This window comes from Aegilops tauschii, chromosome 5 (genome assembly GCF_002575655.3).
Source record: "Aegilops tauschii subsp. strangulata cultivar AL8/78 chromosome 5, Aet v6.0, whole genome shotgun sequence".
NCBI lineage: Eukaryota > Viridiplantae > Streptophyta > Magnoliopsida > Poales > Poaceae > Aegilops > Aegilops tauschii.
The window spans coordinates 242,321,984-242,334,301 of record NC_053039.3 but is presented as its reverse complement, the minus strand read 5'-3'; the positions used below and the strand labels follow the sequence as shown (position 1 = coordinate 242,334,301).

At 44.3% G+C, this 12,318-nt stretch overlaps 2 protein-coding genes across 2 annotated transcripts; one reads left to right on the top strand and one right to left on the bottom strand.

The window, feature by feature from the left end:
• Positions 1–1,816: 1,816 nt before the first annotated feature.
• On the top strand, positions 1,817–8,388 carry LOC109756331 (uncharacterized). The gene is made up of 13 exons (XM_020315184.4): positions 1,817–2,276; positions 2,432–2,529; positions 2,648–2,730; positions 2,852–2,978; positions 5,460–5,520; positions 5,772–5,869; positions 5,958–6,042; positions 6,169–6,292; positions 6,550–6,651; positions 6,898–6,962; positions 7,478–7,559; positions 7,793–7,872; positions 7,961–8,388. Exons 1-13 carry the CDS (start codon positions 2,068–2,070, stop codon positions 8,016–8,018), a joined length of 1,272 nt encoding a protein of 423 aa, XP_020170773.1. The 5' UTR covers positions 1,817–2,067; the 3' UTR covers positions 8,019–8,388.
• Positions 8,389–8,595: 207 nt separating this feature from the next.
• LOC109756332 (protein LEAD-SENSITIVE 1) lies at positions 8,596–11,283 on the bottom strand. Its single transcript, XM_020315185.4, has 2 exons — positions 10,865–11,283; positions 8,596–9,882 (listed from the first exon to the last, which is right to left on the bottom strand). The coding sequence occupies exons 1-2, from the start codon at positions 10,959–10,961 to the stop codon at positions 8,924–8,926; spliced, it is 1,056 nt and encodes a 351-aa protein (XP_020170774.1). The 5' UTR covers positions 10,962–11,283; the 3' UTR covers positions 8,596–8,923.
• Between the last annotated feature and the right edge of the window lie 1,035 nt (positions 11,284–12,318).

Sequence of the window (12,318 nt, the reverse complement as noted above, 5' to 3'; positions counted from 1 at the left end):
CACGTGTGTGCAGTTCGGAGGCATCATTCGTGCGGTGCTACATAGGATTGATCCGACGAAAGTACAACTACATCACCCACGATCATTATATCATTAAATGTGCATGTTCTACAAGGGTATGTAGACCATTTTCCCACTCGTTGCTAGCATCTAGTAGAATGGGACTTGGGTTTATTCGTTCTTGCGTAGAAAAAATATTGTTTGCCTTGCCTTCAGTTTGGACCCTTGGAGATATAATCTGATACCCGTGATGCTATAGGGGCAAACTCTTACATTCACCGGACTCCAAGTGAAAGAATAAAACATCTAGAACCTTTCGGACTATGGTGTGACACTGAAGTTTCGTTCGGACCCTCTCAGTGATCTTGTTTGAACAAACTGAGAGTGGTTGGTAACAATATCATGGGGGATCTCTCCTCGGTGGGCCATTCAGCTGGGGGGCCTGGTTCGCCCACTTCCCCTACGCCTTCCACCCAGTGTCGACTGCTGTCGTGTAGACCCTGCCTTGCAGTGATTCATGCACTACCAAGGATTTCAGACTCAACATTCGCCAGCTGATGTCATCGCTCCTTCCGCTGCCTCCTTCTCGCGGGAGAAAGGTTGGGCGGCCTCCATCCCTTTCTGTCTGTCACAATTGGCGTCTCGCGAGCACATTTGTGACAACTTAGCCCATCTCCAGGCAACGTAAGTTTGATTGCCAAGCTTAACATCATTTGGGAGGGTGAGGCGGTTTCTAACGAGGCGTTGATTGGCGCAATGGGTTAGGGACCCGGACCCGATTCCACATTGTGTGTAGTTGGTAAATATGCAGGGAGATACAAACGCAATAGAAGCATAATCACCTGCAATCCATTCACGCTAAACATGCTTGGAATAGTTAACAAAAACGTTCGATTGTATTAGTTGCTTCTCTTCTTGGCTAAAACCGATCTCTTCAAATAGTTCACTTATGTTTCACATAGTTGGCCTTACTCCAGGCCTCAATTGGTCTGTTCGCCATTGGCGCAATGGGTCGTCTGTAGTATCAATGATCATGACAATGACATATGGTGCGGACCTGACGCAGACGACCAGGCATGTCCTGCTAGCGAGGGTGGTTAGGCCACTGCCCTGACCAAAAGGACGGTTGGCTCTCTGGCGGAAATATGGCTCGAATAGCACATCACGGAGAAATTAGTTGTATATGAGCATGATATGCCCCCGTGCCCTATTTCGATTCAACACTCGATATTCCATGATTGATCCTACGAAATTGAGAACATGCTCCTCCTCACAGTCCGCATCTTCAAGAACGGCTTCATCATCGTCGTTTCATCCTCGCATTCGTCCTCATTTGACGAGGACAAATCCATGAACTCAGCGTAGAAGCACCCCGTGTCCGAATCCATCGTGTTTGGTTCAAAATAAGAAAAAAAAGCTAAAAAGAAAATCGGCTATGGTATTTGACCGAGCAGTTGTCGCGCGTGGTGTCCGCCATGGATGACATCTCTAGAGGCAGATGGTATGCGGCCAGACTAGGGGAGAAGGAAGGCGTGCACAAAGCGAGACGGGCATCTGGATGGAGTGGCGACGATTCGACGAGGCTTGGATGCTGACCTGGATGAATAGCCGTGGTGGTGGTCTCCGACAATGCAGATACAGAGCAAGGGGAGGGGCGAACTGAGAACAACGAGGCTCCGAGTGGAGTTTTTGGTTGGTACGGATGACCAAACGCTCTCCCCAGCTTTGCTTCTGGTTTGTTAAATTCAAACGAATTTAATACACGATGTTTTTTTCGGTTGATTTGATGCACGATGTGTCCGGAGTCCAGACGTTTGTGGATGATTTGATGAGCTGAGTGCTTTTTTTCCTTCTTTTTTTGCCCTAAGCAAATGTCTCCGGACCGATCATTCATTTCGTTTTGCTTCTGATAGAGCAGGTTGGATCGACGACGGCCCACAGGCCTCCACGTACGCCACTAAACTACATCCACGCACCCAGTCACGCACCCACGGCTCTACCCTCTCTTCCCCCCGTTGGCACGGGTGGCTCAGACCGCCGCGCGTAAACCCAGTCCAGTGCAGCAGCATGGCTGCCATGGTCAGAGCATGCATGCCACTCCGCACCCCTCCTGCCGCCGCGTCCTCCGCCGCCACGGCGCCCGCTGCCCCGAGCAAGCCGCGCTCGAGTGCCCGCGTCCTCGTGCTCGGCGGCACCGGCCGCGTCGGCGGCTCCACGGCCACCGCGCTCTCCAAGCTACGCCCCGACCTTAACATCCTCATCGGCGGCAGGAACCGGTAACTGCCACATCCTTCAGTTCAGTCGCATTCCATCAATTGCAAATGAGAACCGCCTCTTAGTTCGATATGTAATTAGTTAGCAGCTTGACACATTTGAGCCAATTAATACTATATAGTTTCGCTCTGTTCATATATGCCTTGTAATTTGCCAGGGAGAAAGGTGAGTCTTTGGCATCTGAGCTTGGTGAGCAATCCGAGTTTGTGAAAATTGATACTGGCAACGCAGCCATGTTGGAGAAAGCGCTAGAGGGTCAGTAATGCAAATTATACCATAACTTGCTAATGCTGTGCTTCATTGAGACAGACGTGTAATTTTCCTCCACGGGAATCGGGACATATAACTGACTAATGGTTTGAACTTTCCCCAGATGTGGACTTGGTTGTTCATACTGCTGGGCCTTTCCAAAGGGAGGCTGAATGCACCGTCCTGCAGGCGGCGATATCGACCAAGGTGACTAAAAACATCCTATCCCTGAGGACAACTGCATAAGTTTTGCAGCATCTGTTGAACTTGGTGATATTTTACTTAAGAACTGAAATGGCTGTTGGCTCACTTAAGTTTTTGTGAACAGACAGCATATATCGATGTTTGTGATGATATGGACTATTCATGGAGAGCCAAAGCTTTTCATGAAGAAGCAAAAGCTCAAGGTGTTCCAGCTATTACAACCGCCGGCATATATCCTGGAGTGAGCAATGGTATTACTTCAGATTCATGCCATACAACACCATCAATTTGGCTTGCTATTTTTTTCTTCATCCACATCTCTGGTAATTGCTATATGCTCTTTGACTTGTTTCCATTCGTTTCCCCGCAAAAAAAAAAAAAAGACTTGTTTCCATTCGTTGCCACGAATGTCCATATTTGCTGTTGCTCCACTGTGTAACTTGATACTAGTGACTAAAGACAATGACATGCTATTCTAAAATAATGCTCGGTGCAATGGTTCTTTAAACAGTACCGAAATGGAAAGAAATTGCATGAATCAAAGCTTTCTTTTTCTGGAAAAGGAGGATAACCCCCGGCCTCTGCATCAGAACGATGCATGCGGCCATCTTATTAAAAAATCCAATCAAAACAAAGTCGTAGTTCAGTACAGCTCGCAAACGGAGCACAAAAATAAATGAAGGTAAATAAAGGCACAACCGGCGAAAAACAGGACAAGATGACTAAACACCTATCCTATTATTGGACCGCCATCCAAACCGGTTGTAGAATAGCCCGTGCTACCGTCTCCCATCGGTTGCACCCAGTAACCAAAATTCCCTGGAGTCCGTATGAGTGAGTAACGACCACGTACGCATCCAAGTTGTAGCTCTGTAAATAACCTGCAAGAAGTTTGTAAGATTTTTTCTGTTAAAGATCATATCATTTCTGCAGTTCCATATAGCCCAAAGCAGTGTGCATTTTTCTATCCGAATACGTCCCGCAATAACTGGTTCCACTCCAGTTAGCCACGTCCCAAGTAACATGCCAATGCTGACTGGAGGGTTAATGTTAAAGGCTATATGAATCGTGTGCCAAAGAAGCTTGGCGAGAGGGCAATCTATAAAGAGGTGTTCTCTTGTTTCATCCTTGTCACAAAAACAACAGCGTGAACTGCCTACCCATCTTCGCTTTAGCAGATTATCCTTGGTTAGAATCACTTCCTTGTGAACGAACCACATGAAGATCTTAATTCTCAACGGAACTTTTATCTTCCAAATGTGAATCGATCTTGGGATTGGGCCAGAATTAATTAGATCCAGGTACATAGATTTACCGTGAAAACGCCGTTCCTAGTTAACTTCCAATGAAAGGAGTCAGGCTGATCAGAAAGTTGAACATCCATCAACCTTTGCACGAGATGCAACCAGGAACTCCAACGCTCCCCCACTAGAGACCTCCTGAACTGGATGTTTAATGGAGACGATTGTATTACTGTAGCTATGTAATCCTCCTTACGTTGTACAATATTATATAGTGTGGGATATTGCAAGGCTAGAGGCATTTCCCCTAACCATGTATCTTCCCAACATCTGGTTGTTGTACCGTTTCCGACAACAAATTTCGCTCTACGAAAAGAAAAATCCTTCGTCCTCATTAGTCCCTTCCAAAATGGCGAGTCATTAGGTCTAACGGTAACCTGGGCTAAAGAGTTAGATTGCAGGTATTTGTTACGTATAATCTGTGCCCACATACCGTCGGTCTCAACCGATAACCTATATAGCCATTTACTCAGCAGGCATTTATTTTTGATTTCCAGATTCTCAATCCCAAGCCCCCCTTGGTCTTTGGGTCTACAAATAATATCCCACCTGGTCAATCTGTATTTCGTCTTTACTTCATCACATTGTCAGAAAAAACAAGATCGATAGAAGTCTAACCTTTTCCGTACCCCTATAGGTACTTCAAAGAAAGTTAGCAGGAACATCGATGTACTTGTTAATACTGAATTTATTAACACAAGCCGACCTCCATAAGACATAAGCTTGCCCTTCCAGCAGCTTAACTTTTTTTCAGATCGATCTTCAATGCATTTCCATTCTTTATTTGATAATCTACGATGGTGAATTGGAATTCCGAGGTATCTAAATGGCAAGGAACCCATTTCACAACCGAACAATTGTCTATATGCATCTTGTTCTTCTTTGGCTCTTCCAAAGCAAAACAATTCGCTCTTGTGAAAATTAATTTTTAACCCCGACAATTGTTCAAAAAGGTAAAGAACTAGTTTCATATTTCTAGCCTTTGCGAGATCATGTTCCATGAATATAAGTGTCATCAGCGTATTGTAGTGTCATCAGCATGAATCAAAGCTAGTGCATGAATATAATAGTATCATCAACATGAATCAAAGCTAGTGCTGTAAAAAGGTGGAACACGGTAACTGTGAGCGGATTCACCAAATTGATTCGTGTCTTGTATTCATATGTCAATCGAAAGATACGTACACTTGAAGCTGTCGGAAACTATGTTAATATAAATTGCAGTGTTACATAACTACTATGTCCTCATGGAACCAAGGAACGAAGTACTGAACTAGATCACATATGCATTGTTCCATTACGAAAGTGTGTGTGGTTTTTACACGGACCGCGATGCTTCATTTAAGGAATAGCTGCAGATATCGAGAACGAGAAGAGTGCCACATCTTAAATGTTTAGTGCTTATTCGTGTGCTGTATTGTTTTCTAACAGTGATGGCTGCTGAGCTTGTGAATGCTGCAAGAAGTGAAGATGGAGAACCTGAAAGACTAAGGTTAGGGGAGTTCTATATTTTCTGGAAAAGGGAAAAAAAATCAAATTAGGCATTAAGGACAGAAGGGGTGGTTTGATTTGATTCTCGATGCATCTATTCATGTCAGATCTTACTACTCCCTCCGTAAACTAATATAAGAGCATTTAGAACACTAAAGTAGTGATCTAAACGCTCTTATATTAGTTTACAGAGGGAGTACTTACTAGTATTCCTACGGGCTCACAATGGCCACATTGCTAAATCCTTTTTAGATTCTTCTATTATACTGCAGGCTCTGGTGGTGCTGGCCCAACAATATTGGCGACAAGTTTTCTGCTTCTTGGGGAGGATGTAATTGCATATAACAAAGGTACTTTTGAAAATTTTGTTAATAATCACCTATGGTATTCCTCAGTGAGGAGGAAAAGATGATGAATTCATTCTAATTACGTATTTAGGAGAAGAAATCAAATTGAAGCCCTACAGTGGAGTTCTCAACATTGATTTCGGAAAAGGGGTCAGAAAGAGAGATGTTTACTTACTGTGAGTACTTTGGGCATCATCTTATAATTGACAAACCAGAAGCCAGTGTGGTAAAAAAAATGCACTACTATTATTTATCATAGCTTGCCTTTTGACATACCGCAAATGCATCGCCGTCTATTTCAGGAATTTACCTGAAGTGAAGAGTGCTCATAAATTTTTAGGTGTCCCAACTGTCAGTGCTCGATTTGGTACTGCTCCTTTCTTCTGGAATTGGGGAATGGAGGCTTTCGCTAATTTTTTACCTGTTGTATGTATTCTTCCCAGTTCTCAGTTATCTCTTTATGAAGTTCCTTCATTCAAGCTCTTTACATTGCTATTCTAGTAATACCAATTGAAGATATTGGAAGTTGCAAACATACAGTAGCATGTATTTTCCTGCAATTTAAGCAATTAACCAATACGATCTGTGTCACTGGGCTGAAAGAAAGTATCAATATAAAGGATGTAGTTGAGTTGGTACCAATTTGCAGTATATATACTTGACTTCAACTTGATCCTTTTTAGGAGTTGTTAAGGGATAAAGATAAGGTTGGAAAGTTGGTTGAACAAATTGATCCCCTTGTTCGAGCCATTGATGGCATTGTAGGAGAGCGTGTGTCCATGAGAGTAAGTATTCCTTTATCTCTATTTCAGAATTATATTCAAGTCATTGTAATATTATTCAAGTTGTGTCAATAGTAAGAGCATACTACTCGTACACAAGTTGTGTCTACAGTAAGAGCATACTACTCGTACTCAAGTTGTGTCTATAGTAAGAGCATACTAATTCCACTCAAGCTGTGTTCAGAGCAGTACGCGAAAGGCGAAACTACTGATGACTATTGTTGGATCAAACTTATTTTGTTTGTGCAGGTAGACTTGGAGTGTTCGAATGGCCGAAATACTATTGGATTATTTTCTCATAGAAAACTATCTGTGTAAGTGCACATTTCTGGATGAGCAATTGAGCATCCTCAAATTCCATTACCTAATTGATATTTACCATTAGTTATTTCCAGCTATCAGATTATTTGCCCATCGTCTCTATTGAGCCTAAATTAATGTCCTCCAAATAAAGCAGAGTCCCAGGAAATTATAGTCGGCATTCAAGAGTTTCCATTGGTTTCAAAACTTCTTTAGGTGGAAACAATCTATAATCATGCCTATTTAAACTGAGGGATTATCTACCTAATGAGATTTCTTCATCTGTTCTTAATACTTGAAATGATCGATGCAGAATTTATGCAATACCTGTTACAACACAACTGTCAGAAAAAGTTATACTCAGAACTTACAACTCAAATCCTAGGAATTTATACTCGAGATTTAGGCAATATTTACTGTATGGCTCATTTTACAAGTTCTGGTGCACTTTTCAGTTCAGAAGTACCCAATATTATTCTGGTCAATCTATCTACATCTCTCATCTAAGCATCTGATGTTGGACTTGCAGATCGGTGGGCCATTCAACGGCTGCATTTGTTCAAGCAGTTCTGGAGGGAAGCACACAACCAGGTGTTTGGTTTCCGGAAGAGGTGAGTAGTGCTCCGATAGAAGGAAAACTAATGGAATAGTTGCAACAACAAAATTCCTTCGCGCCTCACAGAAATAAGAGAAGTTAATTCATACTCCCTCCGTTCGGAATTACTCGTCTCGGAAATGGATGTATCTAGAACTAAAAATACGTCTAGATACATCCATTTCCGAGACAAGTAATTCCGAACGGAGGGAGTACTTTCTAAGATCATCTCAATTATTTGTAATGCAGCCAGAGGGAATAGCAATTGAATCAAGGAAGCTGCTTCTTGAGCGTGCATCCCAAGGAACAACAAACTTCGTGATGAACAAGTGATTTCTTCTACCCGATTTCACAATTTAAGTGGTTAACTCATAATGTTTATGTTAGCTGACATAGTTATATCACTTGGACTGGCAGGCCTTCATGGATGATAGAGACTGATCCAAAGGAAGTTATCCTAGGAATATACGTGTGAGAAAAAAACTGGAAAAAGAAACACACACAGTTGAATATGGATAGATCAGTTTATAACTCTATCCTAATTTTGTCGATCGGATATTGGAGAAACTTACAGAAGTTCTGGAGTTATTACCGAGGATCAAAAGTAGCCACAATTAGTACGGTGTAGACTGCAGCAAGGAGAATCCTCTCCATAACATTCCTGTGAGACATTTTAGAAAATGCTGTAAATAACATAATGATCAATACATTTAGCATTACAAAACTGCAACTGAGAAAGGACATGCTAGCCTATTCGACAAGTTGGGGTAAGGAATTCGTGAATTGTATGATGATAGAACATAAGAGTTACTCCCTCCGTTCCGAATTATAAGATGTTCTAACTATTTTCTGAATCATACGTATTTAGATGTGTTTTAGTGTGCCTGTTCATTCATTTCAGCACGTATGTAGTCCATATTGAAATATCTAAAACGTCTTATGATTCAGAACAGAGGTGAAACTAGACACTATTGCAAGGAAAAGGCTTCAGGAAGCACCAGAAACTCCATTGGATAATTGTGGAAGGGGAAGAGCACACAAAACAATGAGTATTATGATAGAACCAAGAAATATATTACATCACATGGTTTAATTCAAATTTGTGCCACGACAAATCTTGGCTAAAAGTTCCCACCTTACATCATAACATTCCATACAAGCGAAGTAGAAGTATTGCTACTTCTTTCGAGGTAGATTAATTTACATGAGCAGGTTCAGGCAGCAAGTTAATAAGTGGATTAAGCAGCAAATCGTCACAGCCAGATCGACGAACCTCTTTCAGAGGTTGATTAATTTACATGAAGAATTGCGTGGAACACACTGATAAGGGAATTGAGCAGTAATCCTCACAAGCCAAATCGGCGAACGACAATACCGCAGCTAAATAACACTTCCCTTTTTAGCAAGTTCCCCTTCGCCTGGTAGCTCCAGCGAGCCTTCTGGTGTTGCCGTTTTAGCAAGCTCCCCTTCCCCTGGTAGCTCCGGCAAGCCTCCTGGTGTTGCTGTTTTAGCAAGCTCCCCTTCCCCTGGTAGCTCCGGCGAGCCTCCTGGTGTTGCCGTTTTAGCGAGCTCCCCTTCCCCTGGTAGCTCCGGCGAGCCTCCTGGTGTTGCCATTTTAGCAAGCTCCCCTTCCCCTGGTAGCTCCGGCGAGCCTCCAGGCATTGCCGTCTCCGCCTGTGTGGCCCCTTGAGGAAGAGCAGGAGTGACGTTGTTCACCCAGTGCTCTACAAGCCTTTCCACAGGCACCTTGATCACATCACGGCGAACACCCATGTCTGACACATATCGCCCCACGCAGTACATGCCGCTTGTCACAATTGCCAGACCACTAGCACTAGTTGTCAGGAAACGCAGCGGCGAAGAAGCCACCGCACTGAATGCAGCCGTCAGGGACGCCAGCTGCCCACTGCGCCCAACGCTGTAAGCAGTCTCGACAAGCAGCTCCGTCTTGCAGTATATCGCGAAGTCCTCACAGTTGTTCTTAAACAGGCTATACATGCCAAAGCCATTGTTGAGGAGGTGTTTGGCACGGTGGACAACAAGCTGAGCAGCGTCAGAGGGTGCCATAGTGCAGGTTCCTCCACGTGCTTTGGCAAGGAAGAAAGGGGGCGACACAGCATAGTCGAAGAGGTAGAGACTGCCCCCGTCCAGGAAGCAATCGAGACAGGACATTATGACGCCCTGAGGCTTGATGAGGTGCCCACATTTCTCACAAGGAGGGCCATCCGCCGTAGTCGGCGATGAGCTGAACAGAAACTTGTCTAAAAATGTCCCTGTCCCAATTTCATGTCCAGCCGCTCTCGTAAAATGGATAACCATTCCATCTCCAGCATATATCCCTGAAAAATGGAAGATCAAACTAGTCAGTACTACAGTAGTATTATTTATGACAACATATTAGCACATGTGTACAAGCAAACAAGTCAAGAGAACATCACGAACAAGTATTGCAGTAAGGAGCGTATGCATGGCGAAAACTAGCAAGCATAGGCAGCACGAGCGTGAGCGAAATGCGGCTTGAGAAGGAATATATCAATCTATAAGATGCTATTCAAAGCCCACTAGTCTAACAAACGGCAAAAGCTTTGCAGGCCTTTGTATTACATAGAAAGCAGTCAAAAGCCAAATTACAAATGTACGGGATGGCCAAAGCTTGCAGTCGATTCTTAACAGTCCAGATTGAACAATCACGAGCACAACTTCCGCTATATCTGAGTCACATAAAAGATAAAACTTGCCAACCCCTTCGCTCCAGCCTGACCTGAGTGCTCGCCTCACTGGGATCCTTGATGCCACATCCCACATAGCAGAGGAGATCCCAGACCATGATTACCATGGTGTCGAAAACTCAAGTGTTTCCCTTCCGGATTCGCATCCGCGCCCCATCCACCATGCCTTCAGTGGTGCTGGTGCTGCTGGGTAAAAGGAAAGGTGGCCAATCGTGCTTCGCTGAAGCATAGGCATCCACAGTTGATGAACCCAGACGCACTCGGCGAAGCAAGAATGAGCCGATCCACCGCTGAATAGCAACACTGGCAAGATCATGGTTATTGGGAACAACCCTCCTCATCACTCGACGAAAATCTTCCTCAATCGGGGCCAGCGGGCAAGCCTAAGAAACCATTTAGCCTAATAGTCTGATTCAGAGATGAGGGCATCTATTGTTGCAGGGCGTCTTCAAGGTGAGCCCGGAGGACCAGGCGCGAGATTAATGGTGGCAGGGTGCTTAATTAATCCTCGGCTAATTAACGAACCAATTGATAGAGATAGCTAGGGGGGATTGGTTGGGGCATTGAAGAATGAGGGGATTGGATTACCGACCGTGGTGGGCGTAGATGTAGGCGGTTCTCCACGAGTAGATGTGATCCCCGGCGGCGAGGGCCTCCCGGCCCACCCGATTCGACAGCACCCCCACCATCGACGAATCCAGCACTGGGGTCGAAATCGAAATCGAGTTCCCCAATCTGAAACGGCAGAGATCACCGGGGCTAGAGCATTACGGTCATCCTCGTCGCCTCGGCCCCGAGGTGTCGCTTGCTTAGCGGCAAAGGATGCCCTGGCTGGATGAACGCGGATGGAGACGGCAATCGGTTAGGGCTGGTTGCTTGGTTAGGTTAGGAAGCAAGGGCACGAGGAAAGCAGCCGTTGCTCCCGCGTCCGTGCCCGCGACCGCGACGACCACGACTCTCTTTCTCTCTCGGGTCGGGACTGCTGGTGTTTCCTTTTTTTTTTTAGGATCTGCTGGTGTTTCCTTGTCTAGCGCAAATTATACGTGGCCATCCGCCGGGCCAGGCCTGACCAAGCCCGAGGTAGAAAACTCAGGCCTGAGCCCAGCCCGGCCCAGCCATCGGGCCTATTTTTCAGGCCCAAGCCCATCATTACAAAAGTCAGCGGGCCTTGGGTCGGGACTCTTCAGTAAAGCGCAAAAACAGCGGGCCCTGACCGGGCCCGATGTTCGGGCTCAAAACCTAGGCCCAGGCCCGGGGCCAGGCCGGGTTGAGCTTTTTCAGGCCAGGTTGTTCATGGCCAGGACTAAGCGCAATCATCTTTTCATTCATACGCTCTTATGTTTCCTTACGAACAGATTTTTTTTTCCAAAAATAAGTTTATTTTTATTTTTACAAAAGTAATTTTGGTTGTCAACCTGACGTTGCTAAAATACATTTAATCTTGAGTTTTACTTTAGGAAAGGCGCTCTAAATGTCAAGGTTGTGTGATATATATGCAACCTTGCGTCGGGTAAGATGAACTTGACATCCTTGAAGCTCAGGTCTCTTCTAATGCAAAAGTGCTTAGATGAGATGCTAAACTCATTGAAGTGTTTAACAACTAAAGTCCGCAATGTGTATATGCTTAACTTGTTGTACTTCCTCCGTCCCAAAATAAGTAACTTAACTTTGTACTAGCTTTAGTACGGAGGGAGTACCTAAGCTTTCTTTGTTTAATTATTTAACAACTAAATTCTCTTCAACCTCGCAAAAAAACTAAATTCGCTCATGCATTAGTGAACTTCCTTTATTTAAGTGTTTCGCGCGCTTAGCATTGTTTCTTCTCGGTTATCAAAGTGCTCTCTGTCCTCCTTAATTGCTTTACCATGTTAATTTTTTACTTATTTTTTGCTTATGTGGCATGCTTAACACATGCACACCATGGAGCAATGCGAAGGGCCTTATATATTCTGATCTATGTAAAATCAATGTTGTGTTGACAAAAGGTGAAAAAAAATACTTAATGACGTTGATAGATGATTTCACTAGATTTTGCTACCCGTATTT